At 40.8% G+C, this 19,229-nt stretch overlaps 1 protein-coding gene across 1 annotated transcript in view; it reads right to left on the reverse strand.

Moving 5' to 3' along the window:
• Positions 1-1,204: 1,204 nt before the first annotated feature.
• Positions 1,205-19,229, reverse strand: part of LOC114644707 (5-hydroxytryptamine receptor 7-like) — a 158,169-nt gene continuing 140,144 nt past the window's right edge. The window contains exon 2 of the mRNA XM_028792726.2: positions 1,205-3,035. Coding sequence (XP_028648559.2) covers positions 2,297-3,035 — 739 coding nt within the window. The 3' untranslated portion in view covers positions 1,205-2,296. The remainder of the gene's footprint in view (positions 3,036-19,229) is intronic.

A 19,229-nucleotide genomic window follows, 5' to 3' on the forward strand; every position in this document is an offset into this window, starting at 1 on the left:
GCATGATGAGAGAAGTCGCAAAATCAATCAGAATGTTCAAGCAAAGTCTAAAAAAAAAAAAAGATCTAAATCCGTTAAGTAGTTCTCTCATTTGCTAGCTAAGGCTGGTGCATGAATGAAGAGGTACCTGCCCCCCTCCCCTCGGCCTACTGCGTCTTTCTTGGATTCGAGCAAATAAATCAGTACGGCAAGCAGACTATGATACAATGAGAGAAGTCGCAAAATCAACTGAAATGTTCAAGCAAATTATAAAAAAAAATCTGATCTAAATCCGTTAAGTAGTTCTCTTGTGAAAAGTGGACAGACAGACAGACGTTGGATTTTATATACATAGAGATGGATGAGGTCTCTTTGCCCTGAGTAACGTTTGAGGGAAAAAGAAAGAGGGGTAAAGAAGCAATTAGCTTTTGTCATCTTTAATCATTTTGTTATATGCCCCTCACTTTTAAATGCATCAGTCCACAAGAACTGATTTTGTTGAAATTTTGCTGCTTTAAACAAGATTGGGATTTGGCCCCCATGGAATACACTAAATATTTTTTTAAACTTTGCTAAAATTTTGATTTGTGTCACTCAACCATCTCACACTGATCACTCAGGGAAGACTTCAAATGTTGAGAGTCCAAGCTTTTGTGAAGGTGCCATTGCATGGGGCATCACAATCCCAGAATAGGCCCCTGCTCTGTGTGACTCTTTATAGAACTAAATTAGGTAACAGCACTGATGGACTGATGAAGAATTGAGTGTGTGGGTAGCCCAACAATAAAATTCTGCTTTGCAGCTTCTGCTCTGTAAAATTCTGCATTGGACTAAGGCAGTTACCAGAACTTATGGATGATTGGATAAGTGAGTTTGCCCCTAAATGTATTGGTTTAACTTCCCAGGTTGACTCGCTGCTTTGCCTAAAGATCTCTGAGCTAAGCCAGTTAACAGCTTTGCTTGGCGAATGTTTAATAGCAGGTGTGCATTTGCAGCAATGTCCACAAAGTTCTAATTTTGACAAATTTATTCAGTTATTATTGCACCAACATTAGTCCTGCTGCCTCACAGTTTGAGTTTTTCAGGGTTTGAATCCCTGTTTGGGTGTTCTTGGGGGGTCTTTGTGAAGTTTGCTCCGGGTTTCCAGTTAGTATGGGCAATGACAAAAAATTGGCTAATGTGATGAACTGGCACACTTCCTACCTAGGCTCTACCCCACCTAGAATATGACAACTGATGAACTGAGGTATGCTTTGATCCTGGGTCACCGCTGACTCTGCTCCCAACCCACTTTAATCACAGCTTGGCTTGTAGAGAAAAGCCACTTTTAACTTTTTTTTCTGTCTGAAGATTGCAGGTAACATGTTACTTCAAAGTCAGAAACATTTCTCACCATTCTGTCTTGCATATATCTTTATTTGTTTTTTTAAATATTTCAAGATGTTTAGCACTCAATGTGAAGATTTACAAAAAAAGAAAAGGACCGGAATCACTCAGTTCCACTGCAAATATGAAGAATCCTCTATAAGTATCGCCAACTTGTTCCAGCTTAGGCCTCCATGGTCAGCCCTCAAACACTTGAATCACTGCGGCCTGCCATGCTGGGAACATTCAGGGCCTCCAGGTTCCATATCAGCTGGCACTGACCTAAAGTCTTCTATTGTAAATGGACAAGAGGGTGGTAGCTCATTGGACTGGCCCCAACTAGACAGCATGCTCCTTCACACCTTAAAGCCATATTAGTTATTTTCTAAAGTTAAGGCAGCATATGTCATATTTGCAACTTGATGATCAATGAGAAATGAAAACAAATGGCCAGATGGATATTTTGAAGAATGCCAACAGCCTGTCTCCCATTCTTCTGAGGCCCACACATCTTAGCAGGAGTCTAAGCAAACGGACAGTTTCGTCTTATCAGATATTCACCCAGATTGCTTCAGGTCTCCTTCAGGCATCGATCAAGGCCTGTGCACACCGTACCTCTTTTTACTCCTGCTTCGGCATCCTGCTAAGGAATGTGTAAAGTCCAATTTTTGTGATCATGTGTGAAAGCCACCATTGTCCAGTTTTTCCTCAGTCACCATTTTGACTGGCTGTGCCCTGTGTGGATTGCTTGTAAGAAGCAGAATTCTTGGTTAAGCAGGCGCTGTAAATGCTATTCCCTTTACGTTGACCCTCATCGACACAGTTTATGGATGTGTATTGTAGATGCAATCCCACTCTGCCACCTCTTATCTCAGAATGAGGATCATTTACTCCACAAGGGTTACTTTGCACATGAGATGGTACATCTCAGTAGAGCTCAGTGTGACTACATTCACACCTTCAAGGCCTCGTGCACCCCCACTGCAGAGAGCCGCCGGTTAATGTTGCGATATCGGCAGCGGAGGAGATCTTTATAGGTGGAACGCAAGTCTCGGTTGAAGAAGGCATAAATAAAGGGATTCATGAGTGAGTTGGTGTATCCAAACCAAAGCAGGGTGCGCTCCAGCCAAATTGGGATACAGCTGCACTCAATGCCGCAAATGAAGGGCCTTGCGGTCGATAGGATGAAAAAAGGCAACCAACAGATGGTGAAGACCCCAACAATGACACCAAGGGTGGTGGCGGCCTTCTGCTCTCTTTTAAAAATGGAGATATTCTTGCGTTCTCGGCCGAGGAACCTTGACAAGGCAGCACACTCCTCCGCCATCCCGGGAGGCTTCAGACGTTGCATCTTGAGTCCATCGTTGGCCACAGTTTCCAGGTCCTTTTGCCGAGGGAAGCCAGAGAACCTGTGCTTGGCTGCACTCTTGCGAGCAGCTTTAAAGATTTTATAGTACATGACGAGCATGACCAACATGGGGATGTAGAAGGCAACTCCAGTGGAGTAGATGGTGTAGCCAAAGTCTTGGCTGATCAGACACAAGCCTTCAGTGTTGACGTTCTGAGCCCAGCCGAAGAATGGAGGAAGGGTTATGGACGCTGACACCAGCCAAACCCCCAAAATCATCTTGGCCATCAACTGCCCGTTCTGCCTGGCTGGATAGGTCAAAGGTCGTGTGATGCCCAGATACCTGAAAGAGACAGAAAAATGACAAAAAACTTAATGAATTTCAAACAGTTTCTTTTATGATGCTTTCACTTATATGTTATGCTAAATATGCCAATACTATCTCAGTGATATCAAAAATAAAAAAAAAGTGTTTAATCCCTTCATTCCATGCAGGTAACATTGTCTATAAAGAATTAATAGAAGTTTTAGGAATAAAATCAACATTAGAACACTCTAGACGAGAACAGGCCATTCAACCCAACAAAGATCGCCAGTCCTATTCACTTATTTCTTCCAAAAAAACATCAAGTTGAGTTTTGAAAGTCGCTAAAGTCTTACTGTCTACCACACTACTTGGTAGCTTATTCGAAGTGTCTATCATTCTTTGTGTAAAGAAAATCTGTTTGTGTGAAATTTCTAATTTACCCTGAACAAGTTTCCAACTGTGTCCCCGTGTTCTTGATGAACCTATTTTAAAATGTCAGTCTCAATCCACTGGACTAATTCCCTTCATAATTTTAAACACTTCAATCATGTCACCTCTTAACCTTCTTTTGCTTAAACTGTATAGGCTCAGCTCTTTTAATCTTTCCTCATAATTCAACTCCTGTAGCCCTGGAATCAGGCTAGTCGCTCTTCTCTGGACCTTTTCTAGTGCTGCTATGTCCTTTTTGTAGCCTGGAGACCAAAACTGCACACACTACTCCAGATGAGGCCTCACCAGTGTGTTATAAAGCTTGAGTATAACCTCCTTGGACTTGTACTCCACACACCAGGGCGCTATATAACCTGACATTCTGTTAGCCTTCTTAATGGCTTCTGAACACTGTCTGGAAGTCGATAGCTTAGAGTCCACTATGACTCCTAAATCCTTCTCTTAAGGTGTACTCTTGTTTTTGCCCATTGTGTATTCAGACCTAACATTTTTATTTCCTATGTGTAATACTTTACATTTACTGACATTAAATTTCATCTGACACAAATCTGCCCAAGCCTGTATGCTATCCAAGTCCTTCTGTAATGATATAACGGATTCCAAATTATCTGCTAATCCACCTATCTTGGTATCATCTGCAAACTTAACCAGCTTGTTACTTATATTCCTATCTAAATCATTTATATATATTAAAAATAGCAGCTGCCCTAGAACTGACCCCTGTGGAACACCAGTCTTAACATCGGCCAGTTCTGATGAGGTTCCTCACACCATCACCCTCTGTTTCCTGTGCCAATTCTGCACCCATCTAAAAACATCACCCTGAACTCCCACTTCTTTTAGTTTGATGTCCAACCTCTCGTGGCATCTTATCAAATGCTTTCTGAAAGTCAAGATAAATAATATCATATGCTCCATTTTGATTGTATCCTTTTGTTGCGTCCTCATAGAATTCCAGCATGTTAGTAAAACACGACCTCCCTCTTCTGAACCCATGCTGACTGTTCAGAAGAACTCCTCTCCTTGCCAGGTGTTGCTCAATCTTATCCTTAATTATTCCTTCCATTAATTTTCCTATGATGCATGTTAAGCTTACTTGCCTATAGTTGTTTGGATCTGCCCTGTCACCCTTTTTCTATAATGGGATGATGTTTGCCATTTTCCAGTCCTTCGGAATCTCTCTAGTGCGCAGTGACTTCCTAAAAATATCTGTCAAGGGTTTATATATGGACTCACTAGCCTCCTTAAGAACCCAAGGATAAATATTATCTGGTCCTGGTGATTTGTTTAATTTCAGCTTATTTAATCTGAGCAGCACTTCTCCCTCTACAATTTCCAAATCCCTCAGTACCTCATTAGTAGTTGCGTTTACCTCTGGGAGGTTATCCACTTGCTCACTTGTAAACTCCTCAGAAAAATATAAGTTTAGGGCATCCACTATTTCACTGTCTGTATCTTTTAATTCCCCTTTATTATTTCTGATGCACTTGACCTCCTCCTTGACTGTTCTTTTACTACTAAAACACTGAAAGAATCTCTAAGGGTCTTCTTTCGCCTTATCGGCTATATTCCTCTCCAACTGTCTTTTAGCCTCCCTGATATCCTTCTTAATGGTTGCCCTCATGTTGTCATACGCTCTACGATTCACTTTGCAGTCATTAGTCTTATATGCCTTATAAAGCAATTTTTTAAATCTTTATTAATCCACTGTGGAGTTTTTTTTAAATTTCCTATTAATTCCAAATTTAGGTATGTATCTGTCCTGCATTACATGTAAAACATTTTTAAACCTGTTCCACTGCTCCTCGACTGTCTCCTCACTTAAAAGCTTATCCCAGTGTATCCTACTTAGACTTTGTTGCATCTGCTCAAAATGAGCCCTACCAAAGTTCAACTTAACAATTTTAGTCTTTGCCATTTGTACTCTTACCAAACACTGAGAATTGTATTATTATTATGGTCACTTGACCCTAGTGGTTCAATCACCTCTACATCCTCAATTCTATCTTGATTATTACACAATACTAAATCCAGACAGGCTTCACCCCGTGTTGGTGCTTTAACTTGCAGTGTGTGTTAAAAAACAGCCACTGATTACTTCTAAAAACTCCTGCTCTTGTGCTCCTCCATCTGTAAGGTTATCCCTGTTAATATTTGGATAATTAAAGTCTCCCATGACTATAATATCTCCCTGTAAACTTGCCTTTTTGATATTACCTAAAGGTGTGTGTTGAAATTACTGTCTGAATTGGGAGGTCTATAACACACTCCTAAAATAAGACCTCTTTCCCTAATATTTTCCAGGCGAAGCCACATGTACTCACTACGATGGGGCTCATCATCCAACTGAAGAGGACTTCCATTTAAATCCAGTTTGGCATAAACAGCAACCCCACCTCCTTTTCTGTTCTGTCTATCCTTCCTAAAAAATGTGTATCCCTCTATGTTACACTCATCCCCATCTTTGTTATTTAGCCAGGTTTCCATTATTGCTATAATATCATAATTATGCTCTGCGACATACAACTCCAACTCATTTACCTTATTTTTGATACTTCTAGCATTAAGGCAAGCTATTTTTAATCTGTTACTCCTTCTACATTTAAATGTTTGCTTATGATTTAAATGAAACTATCCCTTATTAATATCTTCTTTGATAAAATAGTCATTGATTATTTTGTAGCTTATTTGAATATTATATTTTTGAAGAATTTTTGAAGAATTATTACTTTCTAAAAAAAAACTCGTACATTCATACCATGTCTACAATAACTTTCTTATATATTAAGCTATGCATTTATTTGATTTCGCCAGGAAGCATAACAACATCTTTTCATTAATCTTTCATCATCTTTTTTAATTGCCATCTTCTGTATTCTAAAATTTAAGCTGATTGTATAGCAAGTGTCCCTTAATAATGAACATTGTTGTCTTTTTCTATTATGGAAAAAGATGATCCGCTGTGGCAATCCCTAACGGGAGCAGCCGAAAGAAGAAGAAGTAGTTGTTGTTTTTTTCTTTCCTTTGTTATTCTTTGTTAGGTCAAATGTCTGACTTTCCCCTGCACAATTATTTGAAACTTTAAAATTATTACTGCAGTTCCTAAGTACACCATTAGTATTCTATCATGTTTCCTTTCCCATATGTACTATTACGACAACTATTTTATCAATTCCATGAGAAAAACAAAGCAATTTGTATGATGCAAGCTTTAATTACTATTAGTATATTATATTACATATCTATTTTTCCCTTATAGATTTACAGGGGACACTACCTCTCCATCTGGGTGTCATGCAAGGCCCTATTTTCAATTGGATGAAATCCTATTACAGTAGTCATGTTGAGATTCCCCAGGCCACTAGAGGGCAGCATGGTGCCAACTGTCAAGAACGCTGGAGAAGGCAGTCAGTCTGGTCTTTTCTGGTATATCTTTACAGACCTTGCAGGAACACCTAGTGTCACTGGTGACAGCTCTACCTATACAACACCTGGAAGCATTTACTGAGGGGTGTGATTTGGTGAAAATTCATAGACGTCTAGCATTTTACAATGCTAATAACCGTGCCAAGTTTCATTTGGATTGAGGGATCTTTTTTTGAGTTATCGCATCCACAGACTGACATCCTGACACTCATACACACAGGCACACCAAAGTGGTCAACTGTGTTCAGGATGAATAAAGCACAGAATGTCATTGAAAAGTCAGGTCAAATTTGACCACTGAACCTGACAGCTCAATGAAGGCAATGGGCTTGCATCTACAGAGCTCTCTAAATTTTATGCCTTCCCTTAAATTTCCTGGACTTGAAATGGCCATTCATCCATCTATTTTTTAAACACTATTATCCACTTTAGGGCCCTGTCAGGGAGCTGACCCTGGTTGGGATGCTAGGTCATCACACACACAAAGGTCCAGTATAGAGTGTAACATGAACCCAAGATGCAAAGCTTTGTGATGTGAGAGGAAAACAGAAGCAACTGGAGAAAACATTGCACAGCCACGAGTGTAACATGATGGCACTGTGGTAAGTGCAGCCCGTTCATTGCCTTTGTGGAGTTTTCACATTTTCCCTATGACTTTGTAGGTCCAGGTGCTCAACTTCTTTTTCTTCTACATCATAAAGATATGCCTGCTAGGCTAATTGGCCAAGTGCAAGTGAGTGATGCCCCATCTAGGGATGATTACTTGTGCCTGGATAAGGTTTGGCTCCAGTGACCTGGAACTGAACTAAATAAGTTAAAAAAGGGTGGAGGAATTTCAAGTTAATTAAGACAAAAACTATTTGGGCTATATAAGTGATCACACCTGAATCATCACTAGTGCAGCCAAATGGTTTTAGAAGTCACAGAATTAGTTCAACGGAGATCACCTGTCTGGGGTTTCCATTGATTGTAATCTAAATGCTTCATATCTGGAAGGTCCTGCTTGTGGTTTTTCAGTATTGTAACCTACTCTACACAATAGGGAAAAAAGAAAACACCAAGGAACTCATGAAAAGTTGATTAAAAAGTACAGGTCAGAGGATGGAGACAAGAAAATATCCAAGTCATTGAATGTCATTCGGTGTCCTGTTAAATCAACCATTAAGAAATGGAAAATGTATGGCACAGCTGTAAATCTGCCAAGAGCTGGTTGTCCACAAAAATTGAGTGATTGTGCAGGAAGAAGACTAGTGAGGGAGGCCACCAACAGACCTATGAGAACTCTGAGGGAGTTACAAGCTACAGAGACTCATGTTGGAGAGATTGTCCAAATAACAACTGCTACACAGAGTGCTTCACATGTTCACCTTTATGGGAAAGTGGCAAAGAGAAAGCCACTGTTAAAAAATGCACCGAGAGTTGGCCAGAAGGCACATTGGTAGACTCTAAAGTCAGCCGGAAGAAGGGTCAATTGTCTGATGAGATCAAAATGAGGCTTTTTGGTCATCACACTAAATGCCATGTTACACTGCACATTACCACAAAGACACCATCCCTACTGTGAAGCATGGTGGTGGCAGCTTCATACTGTGGGGATGCTTTTCTTTGGCTGGCCCTGGAAGGCTTTGGAGGTTGGGGAAGGTAGAAAAACGCAAGGAAATCCTAGAGGAAAACCTGATGCAGTCAGCAAATAACCAGTGTTTTGGGAGAAAGTTTGTTTTCCAAGCAAGACAACAAACCCAAGCATAAAGCCAAAACTACCCAGAAATGGCTTAAAAACAACAATGGTAATGTGCTGGAGTGGCCAAGTCAGAGTCCAGATCTCATACTTTTTGAGAATTTGTGAATGGACTTGATAAAAGCTGTTCAATCCCATCCCCATGACACCTGACAGAGCTTCAGCAGTTCTACAAAGAAGTCTTCCTTTTCTCCTTTTGGCTGCTCCCGTTAGGGGTTGCCACAGCAGATCATCTTGTTCCATATCTTCCTGTCTTCTGCATCTTGTTCTGTGACACCAATCACCTGCATGTCCTCTCTCACCACATCCATAAACCTTCGCTTAGACCTTCCTCTTTTCCTCTTCCCTGGCAGCTCTTTCCTTAGCATCCTTCTCCCAATATACCCAGCATCTCTCCTCTGTACATGTCCAAACCAACATAACCTCACCTCTCTGACTTTGTCTCCCAACCGTCCAACTTGAGCTGACCCTCTAATGTCCTCATTTCTAATCCTGTCCATCCTCGTCACGCCCAGTGCAAATCATAGCACCTTTAACTCTGCCACCTCCAGCTCTGTCTCCTGCTTTCTGGTCAGTGCCACCGTCTCCAACCCATATAACATAGCTGGTCTCACTACCATCCTATAGACCTTCCCTTTCACTCTTGCTGATACCCATCTGATACAAATCACTCCTGACACTCTTCTCCACTCATTCCACCCTGCCTGCACTCTCTTTTTCACCTCTCTTCCACAATCCCCATTACTCTGTACTGTTGATCCCAAGTATTTAAACTCATCCACCTTCGCCAACTCTACTTCTTGCACCCTCACCATTCCACTGACCTCCCTCTCATTCACACACATGTATTCTGTCTTGTTCCTACTGACCTTCATTCCTCTCCTCTCTAGAGCATATCTCCACCTCTCCAGGGTCTCCTCAACCTGCTCCCTACTATCACTACAGATCACAATGGCATCAGCAAACATCATAGTCCACGGGGACTCCTGTCTAATCTCGTCTGTCAACCTGTCCATCACCATTGCAAATAAGAAAGGGCACAGAGCCAATCCTTGATGTAATCCCACCTCCAACTTGAATGCATCCGTCACTCCTACCGCAGACCTCACCACTGTCACACTTCCCTCGTACATATCCTGTACAACTGTTACGTACTTCTCTGCCACTCCTGACTTCCTCATACAAAACCACAGCTCCTCTTGAGGCACCCTGTCATATGCTTTCTCCAGGTCCACAAAGACACAATGCAACTCCTTCTGGCCTTCTCTAAACTTCTCCATTAACATCCTCAGAGCAAACATCGCATCTGTGGTGCTCTTTCTTGGCATGAAACCATACTGCTGCTCACTAATCATCACCTCACTTCTTAACCTAGCTTCCACTACTCTTTCCCATAACTTCATGCAGTAGCTCATTAATGTTATCCCCCCTGTTAGCAGTTCTACAAAGAAGAATGGGTGAAACTGCAGTGTACTGATGTACAAAGCTGATAAAGACCTGTGCACACAGACTCAGGGCTGTCATGGCTGCCAAAGGTGCATCTACTGAATACTGAATTAACAGGGTGAATACTTAGGAGATCAATTATTTTGTGTACTATTTATTTTATTTAATTTAAACCACTTTGCAGAGATCTGTTTTCATTTTGACATTATAGAGTCATTTTCTGTTGATTGATATAAAAAAAAACTCCACTGTGATTTAATGTTGTATAGCAATCAAAAGTGAAAACTTCTGCAGGGGTGAATACTTTTTATAGGCAATGTGGCTCTGAACTGAGTGAGTGAGAGTACCCTGTAATGGTAATTTCCTGTGCATTGTTTTTAAGATGATCACTGGTCTGCCGTGACACTGAATTAATATAAGAGGGTCCAGAAAGCTAAGCTGTAAATGTTATTTTAATGAAAGGAGTTTAGAAGGGAAAACTCTCTGAAAGGACAGCAAAACAAGCAAGGGCAAGGCCAAAACAGACAGCGGTTCACTTAATATGAAAAGTTTTACATTTTCCAGTCTTACAGAATTGTTGCGCCTCAATGAGAGAGAATCTATGAAGGAGTAGTGGATGGAATGTGGGCCACAGCATGTCAAAGCCTAGGTGACGAGCCAAGAAACTGTGAATTTCCACTTGGGATTAATAAAGTATCTATCTATCTATCTATCTATCTAAGAAACAGCAATGGTGTGATGGTGAGCAGAGGAAAAGAAATGGTCTCTGATGTTGTACTGTGTGTAATGAATACATATTCAGAAAATGCATGGGTATATGAAGCAAAAGTCTCAACAAATCAAAAATTGATGCCAACAAGGTCTGCTTTCACCTGTCCTTTACACCAACATGTACCTGTGTGCATGCAATGTACTGTAATAGAAGGAGGTACTGTTAGCAGCCGCCTGCATTCGGAACATCACATGGGAGGCAAAAATGCATAAACATGGCAACTTTAATACCAGAATAAGCTATAGATATGATAACACAAACGAAAGAAGAATTACTGAACCAAGCCTACTTCTCCAAGAGGTCTGACTAAACAGGTTTTGAAACTCTGTCTTCCAAGTGGTGCATATGGCCCACTCATCCACCTCAGAGCCACCCAAGGCATTCCATTTCTAACTTCCCACTTCTTTTCTCTTAAATTCTGAGAGTTATCTCCATTCCCTTCCTAACCCTGCAGTGAAATGGCCTCCAGCACAGGGGGCAATTTAAACTTCCCTCTTAGGGTCACTTCTGGGTCTGGGGTGAGCCTCTATTTATACCAGGTACACTATGCTGGTGTCCCTGAACTGCTGGGTGTTCTTATTACCATAAAGAGCCAGTTCCTCGACTTGGGACAATCACAGTCTCATAGGCTTGCTTTTGGAACACTGTGATCGCTAGTGAGCAGGAGGTGTAGCCACCTCTAATGTTTTCTCCTTGGCTAGCCTAGATTCAGACCCTGACAGGCCCCTGGGTGACTTAGCCCCTTAATAGAGAGTTCATCATAATTTTAAAATGCAGTACGCGGACACCCGATAATTTAATGCTTTGCGGAATTTCCCACTCTTGCGTTTGGCTGTGCGGAGACTTGATCATTTAATCGAGTTTGGATTTTAGGGTCTTGGTCATTTCAGTGCACAAAGACTTGATCATTTCAACCCCTTGGTTATTTTGGTGTGTGTAAACTCAATCGTATAATCAGGCTGGGTGGGGGGCTCTTTTCTCTTCATAGAGATGCTCAAACGTTCCTGTCAATAGATGGGTCACCTTAGGTATAAACTAGGCATTATCTCTCGTACCATACACTTCCCTCTTAACTCCTCCTTGCTTTTTTAATACACATTCTCACACAACCTTCACCACATAGCGAATAACATGATAGCCCTTGACATTTTACTTAATCAAGCTTAAACTATAACACTACATACCACTTGGCAAGTGTAATACATCTCATTAAATTCTCCACTTTAAAAAACATACATTAGAGAATGATATTTCTCTAGTAAAAATGCATTGTTTGTAGGAAAAATGTAATTCCCACTGAACTCATGACAACCATTGCAGATTGTAGACAGATAGTAGACAGGCTGGTAAGAGTAAACATACGAGGGCTATAGTGGGGATTTAGGACTCTCTGTTCAGGTTTATGTAATAAAGACTCTGAAAGTGAGAATAAGGTTAGCCTAGGATCCTTCCATCATGAAAACTGGGAGAAACCTAAGATTCAAGGGCTATGATTCAGCAGTGCTAACTGCTCTGCCACTATCTGTAGATATATAGCAGTATTAAAGAAAATCAGTGCCTCACCCACAAGATGCCATTCTTCTGCAAGGTATGCCCTGTATACAGCTAGCTGAATACAAATTGGGTGCAATGCATATGCATGGCAAAGTCCCCTTTCTAAGAGAACTAAAGATGAAAAATGCAAACCCGGGGCTAAGATGACAGTTACTAAGATATCTTTGCTAAATTGAACTAAATACCTGAAGCTATTTTGAAATCCACCTGCTGAGTTCAGAAACAGAGAAACACAAACCCCAATTAATGCAGGATTTTAATCTAAATGTTGATTTAGCTTCCACACAAATAAATGCTGGCAGCCAGCGTGGCCTTCCAGTAGCTGAGTTTAAGACCCCTGTGTATGCTGCATACGGACCACGACTGTTTCGGCATGAAGAATGTGATATGCAGCAGAGTCCGCATTTATTTTTTTCCTCTGGTAGGCTTTTCCAGAGAGAAATAGTAAATCCTAATAGATGGCTGAGAGAGCTCTGATTTTTTTATTATCAAATGATTCTGAAAGAGAATTGCTGGACGCTTAACAGGGGTGCGTCTGTTTAAAGTAATTCATTAAATCAAATGGATGCGCCTACGGCTGACCACATCGTACTCCCCAGACACAACTCCTCTTCTTGACTGCTTTGCCTGGATTATTACTGATGACAGAATTGATTTCTTGCTAAGCGTCTTTGAAGGGGCAAAGGAATTTTAACAGTGGGCAAGCAAAAAGCGAAAAGGAAGATGAGGCACAGAGAACAAAGAAGATTCTTTATCGGTCTATCTGTTATCACTGGCACCGTATCCCAGGGGGCCACACTAAACTGTTGATAAACGCATTCAAGAAAATGAAATACTCACAGAAAATTAATTAAAGAGATAGTGAATCAACAATAAAGAGCGACAAGAAATGCCATTAATGACATAAAAACATTTTCACATCGATTCTCTTGATAAGGGCATCACGTCCTTTAATTGCAAAGAAATGAAAACATTGATTTATGTTCAGTACATACAGAACGCACTCATAACATTCACAAACTGGATTATTGGATTGCAGGGTTACTGAGAGCCACAACTCATTAGGCAACACTAGACACAAACTGGGAAACTATCCTGGGCAAAGTTTTAGTCCATCACCCACATGTATATACACACACACACACACACGCACACACGCACACACACACACACATGAACACACACACAGGACAAATTTAGAGCCACCAGTCAGCAAGACCTGCGTCTTTAAGTGATATGGGAGGAAACTCACAAACAAACTCTGGGTGTGGGATCCAAAACCGCCATGGTGCCCAAAATACAAAATTATACACAGTATTATATTATAGTCACATGAAAGAGTAAAAATACCCCAAGTCAATTGTTGACTTTTTCAACATATTTCATCATTAGATTTCATGCACAGTGTCTACTGATAAAGATGGGTGTACTTGAACAAATGACACATGAAATTGACACAGAGTATTGAGTATTCACTTCCATAAACTAAATGAACAAAAATGCCAATTTGTCACATGGAAAAAGTAAGTTCACCCCTACATTGATCACCACTTGCAATCCACAATATTAGGATTAAGTGCTCCAGATTTGTTGCCAATGATTAGAAGCTCCTTAGGGACTATGCAGATGGACCCTGTCTTACTTAAACCACAGATATTTAGGGTCTGGTGTTCTCTTTGTTATTGATGTGTGTTGTCATTATTCCATGATCAAAAGAGCTCACTAAGACCTTCAGAAAGAAGTTTGGGGATGCATATGAGTCTGTCAAGAGTTTTAAAAAGATCAACAAATTATTTGAAATCAATCATTTAAATGTAAGGAAAATCATCAACAAGTGGCATAGATTTCAAATGACTGCTAATTTGACCAGCCCAGCAAATTCAGTCCAAGAGCTGACTGTTTGATATTAAAAGAAGTGTCCAAGGACCCCAACAGTTTATGGTGAGATCAGCAGGGAACTTCTGCAACATTTAGTGCTTTTCTCTATTCCTTTAGGTTTCACCATCTTGGACATACTGTGGAAGGCAGTTGGGCTGGCAAGAGTCTGAATTGCTAGTAAGGGTCGTTTATATTCCTCATTTGCTTCTGTACTGGAAGAAATATCAGGATTGGCATCTTTGTGTCTGCCCTGACCGTATAGCGCCTCTTCTTCTTGAAAATGGTAATCACTTCTGTCACGACAGTCATTATCAGTGCTGAGGACATGGCCATGTTATTATCTTCAAGACAAAGCAAGGTGCCTAGGACTTGTTTCTTGCCTTTGCTAACTGATGACTAATGGTTTAGGCCAGGGGTCCCCAACCCCCGGTCCGCGGCCCACTACTGGTCCGCAGCCGTCTGACAGCCGGGCCGCGAGAGAACTGCCGGCAACGGCGACTCACTCAGACTTTTCAGAACGCTTGGCGGGCGGGGCTTTGCAGCGGTGCAGAGAGAGGAGAGAGACTGAGGTGAGAGACTATTACAACAAAGTATTTTTATGGTCCCGACAGTTTCCCCTTATGACACGAGTCTATAGAAATCACGTTACTACGAAGTACATTCAACAGATGCTTTCATTACAACGAAGTGACCTTGAAATGCTTGAACGAATCATCCACAGAGCAGTTAGATCTGTAGTCGCAGCTCAGATGTGCACGTTTGCACAACGATCCCCAAACAGAAACATTGTAAAAAAATCTCTTTCTTCGAACTTTCCTCGTACTGTTTTTTTTTTTTTTTTTGGCAGTTTTTGTTGTCTGTGGTTTTCATTGATTCCTTTTGCTTATTGCTTGTCAACATTTGAAAAACATCCATTGGAATTTAACTCATTGTCACCCTCCTATAGAAACGGCAGACACGAAAAAAAGATTGCAGTGTTAATGTTTGTGATGTGCAATCTGTTGGATTGGCAAATGTAAAGCATATGTCTTTGTTATATGCAAAAAAAGAAGAAAAATCTCAGATTGCAAACGTATGCGAACTGCTTAATAACTTTAATAATAATAGAAATGTTATGTAAATTGTGTATAAAACTGCCCCCCCCCAACCAACCCCCCCGACCGGTCCGTGGAAAAATTTGCATCTAATAAAGTGGTCCTTGCTGTCAAAAAGGTTGGGGACCACTGGTTTAGGCCTTTCACTAACTCACAAGCACAAGTTAAGAAGACACTGAGAGAAGCTGGCCTGTGTGCAACACACTAGAATGGTGGGTTTTCAGCATGCCGCTCATGAGTCTGAATTTGAGGCAAAAAACCTCAGCCTTTTGTAAGTTCCCTCATATTACTCAAAGCGACTTATTTAATTTTGCCCACAACACATGCACATCTGTGTAGGTGTCTGTGTGGTTTCAATGCAGCCTTAGGTGTGGCATTAATGTTTCTCCATTGTGTAATGACAGTGCTACAACAGCAGAGATGAGCAATCGACTGGCTAACAAAGACTTCACAGCTTAGGCTTTGGCTCCCCCAATCATGAAAGGACCACAGTCTCTTTCCTCCATCAACAGGCATTCAGCTTAATTAGCCCGATGCTTAATGTGAATTAAGACTTCTTCATTTACCTGTGTGTGTGTTTTTTAACAGATAATCAATTCAGAGTTTAATAAGGTCCAAGAGGAAAAAGGGAGGGTGTAGAGCTCCAGAAACATCACGTCACAGGCACTGAGAGAGAGTCGGGCAGGTATGTGGTGATCTCCAAGTTAAAATACTGAAATGTAACAATGTAATATAGTGGCTGGGGTACTGGGCTTTAAAGAACATAACACTGTCAATTTAATCCTTGCCTCCTTTATCTCCTTTCACCACAAGCAACCACTTAACTCATACTTTGCTCCAGTTCTTACAAAAAAATGTACACACACATACACACACACACATTCTTGAAGGAAAAGTTACTTTGCTGTCAGCCTGGCCTGAAAGTGTCTGTGTGAAGTGCCAAGCCACAATAATTAAATGATTCGGGTCTACATGCACCACAACAGAGTGCCTCTTATTAGAGTCAAAATGTCAAAGGATCTTTGCAAATGCCAGTATATCAAAATAATCCTTTAATTAAACCAAAAGAGTGAATGGTTGGTGGCAGGAGGTGAAAACATGAAAAGAATGCATTTCTGCCACACTGCAACTGCCTAACGATACGTCAGTTCTTCACTCACCCAAGGGGCCACTCGCTGACTTGCCCATACAACACTACTGCTCAATGTTTATTCTGTCTCTTTATGTTCTTCAGTATCACTTTGCTATTTCATTACACTGTCAGCAGCAGATCTCCTGACTCCACAGTTAGATATCACAGTCATTCCTCGGTATTCACAGGTAAATGGTTCCAGAAACCATGATAGATATAAAAATTCTTGAATTCAAGTCCCTTATAGATTGATACTTTATTAATCCCAAGGGGAAATTCACATTCTCCATTCTCCAGCAGCAGCATACTGATACAATAAACAATATTAAATTAAAGATTGATAATAATGCAGGTGAAAAACAGACAATAACTTTGTATGATGTTAAATGTTAACGTTTACCCCCCCGGGTGGAATTGAAGACTAGCATAGTTTGGGGGAGGAACGATCTCCTCAATCTGTCAGTAGAGCAGGACAGTGACAGCAGTCTATCGCTGAAGCTGCTCTTCTGTCTGGAGATGACACTGTTTAGTGGATGCAGTGGATTCTCCATGATTGACAGGAGCCTGCTGAGCGCCCATCGCTCTGCCACAGATGTCAAACTGTCCAGCTCCATGCCAACAATAGAGCCTGCCTTCCTCACCAGTTTGTCCAGGCGTGAGGCGTCTTTCCTCTTAATGCTGCCTCCCCAGCACACCACCGTGTAAAAGAGGGCGCTCGCCACAACCGTCTGATAGAACATCTGCAGCATCTTATTGCAGATGTTGAAGGACGCCAGCCTTCCAAGGAAGTATAGTCGGCTCTGTCATTTCTTGCACAGAGCATCAGTATTGGCAGTCCAGTCTAATTTATCATCCAAATATATATATATATGCATAGTATTTGCATATTACCTATGCACATTCTTCCATATGCGTTAAATCATCTCTAGATTACTTATACAGTGAGACCTCTGTTCACGAGCACCTCTCTTCCCAAGTAATTTAGTATACAAGCATTTTTCCGTCATGAAATTTGTCTCCGTACACAAGTAGTTGGAACCTGAGCATTTTCAAACATGATCAAACATGTATGGTTTGTACGGCATCGGATAGACAAAGGAATCTTGAGTTAGTCTGAGCCCCTCCTTCACCGAGTTATTTTATTGCGAATAGCAGTTTTTTGTGTATTTTACTGTTGAGTTACGAAAGTGCACAACCAGCATGGGGCCAAAGAAAGCATTTAAAGATGCACCTATGAAAAAAATTAGTGAAATTAACCATAGAACTGAAAAAAGAGATCATCAAAAAATACAAAGACGATGTTCGTGTGGCTGATCTGGCACGCCTATACGGCAAAGCAACGTTGACAATATGTACCATTCTTAAAGAGGAAGATAGTTTCAAGAGAGCTGATGTGGCAAAAGGTGTTAAAGTGTTAACAAAACAACGACCTATAGTAATCAATGATGTTGAAAAGTTGTTGGTATTGTGGATAAACCGGAAACAGTGGGTGATATTGTATCTGAGGCGATCATACTGTATGTGAAAAAGCAAGGGAGCTGCATGCTGATCGCATTAAGGAAACCCTTGGAACAAGTAATTCAGAAGCAGAATCATTTAAAGCAAGCAGGAGATGGTCTGAGAAGTTAAAAAAAAAAGAAGTATTCACAGTGTCATAAGGCATAGCGAAGCCACAAGAGACACATCAAGGAGTTCCAGGAGTTCGCCGAGAGTAAGGGGTATCTGCCACTAAGTACAATGAATGTTTATCAACAGTTCTGGGTTGTGGAACGGATTAATTAAACTTGCATTATTTCTTATGGGAAAATTTGATTCGGAATACAAGGATTTCTTTACACGAGACACTTTCTGGAATGGATTAATCTCGTGAACCGACGGTTCCACTGTAATAGCACTAGAAGTAGTAACACTTCAACTTCTTTTTGTTTCATTGTGCAAATGCTGGATCCATTCTTTTTTTAAATTGTTTTAATTAAAAGCAAATAACAATCCCTACAATCAATTCAACCAACAAATACAATCAAATCAGAGCCAACCAACACATCAAATCCTTAAACAGCAGCAAGAAGGAAGAGGATCCTTTTCCCCGATACAGAAGCTTATTCTAAAATGTGATTGATTAGGTTCTGCCATATTTTAAAAAAGTTTTGAACAGATCCTATGAGTGACAAATTGATTTTTTCCAATTTCAAATAGTATAGAACATCATTTACCAACTGACATAAAAGAGTTGGGGTGAGATTCTACCAAGCAAGATAAGTCTACGTGATAGCAGTGAGGTAAAGGCAATTATGATTTATTTGTCCTTTTCCACTTTAACTCTTTCAGGGCTGATGTCGACTTTTGTTGAGTTGACGATGCTAATCGACTGTAAACTGTGACAAAACCACACGTTATGTTTTAGTTGGACTCTCGTTGCTAGAAGGAAAGTTAGATTCATTGGTATGACCGAGATTTCCTGCACTCGCATGAGTAGCAAGGCGCAAACAACGGCAGAAATGGCACTGACATCTGGCAAGAGATCAAAGCGAATGTGTAAAGCAAAATACTCCGTGGACAACATTTTGCCTATTTTCTCTGAACTGGACTATGACTTGTCGGACTCAGATTTTGTTACAAGTGATTGAAAATGAATGTGAGGTTCCAGCTTCAGCTGATTGGTCCCCAGCTAATCGTTGTACTGACATTGTTCACCAGGGAGGACTGCCACTTAACAATGATAAGAGGTAGAAACTAGATT

This window comes from Erpetoichthys calabaricus, chromosome 1 (assembly GCF_900747795.2).
Source record: "Erpetoichthys calabaricus chromosome 1, fErpCal1.3, whole genome shotgun sequence".
Taxonomy (NCBI): Eukaryota; Metazoa; Chordata; class Cladistia; order Polypteriformes; family Polypteridae; genus Erpetoichthys; species Erpetoichthys calabaricus.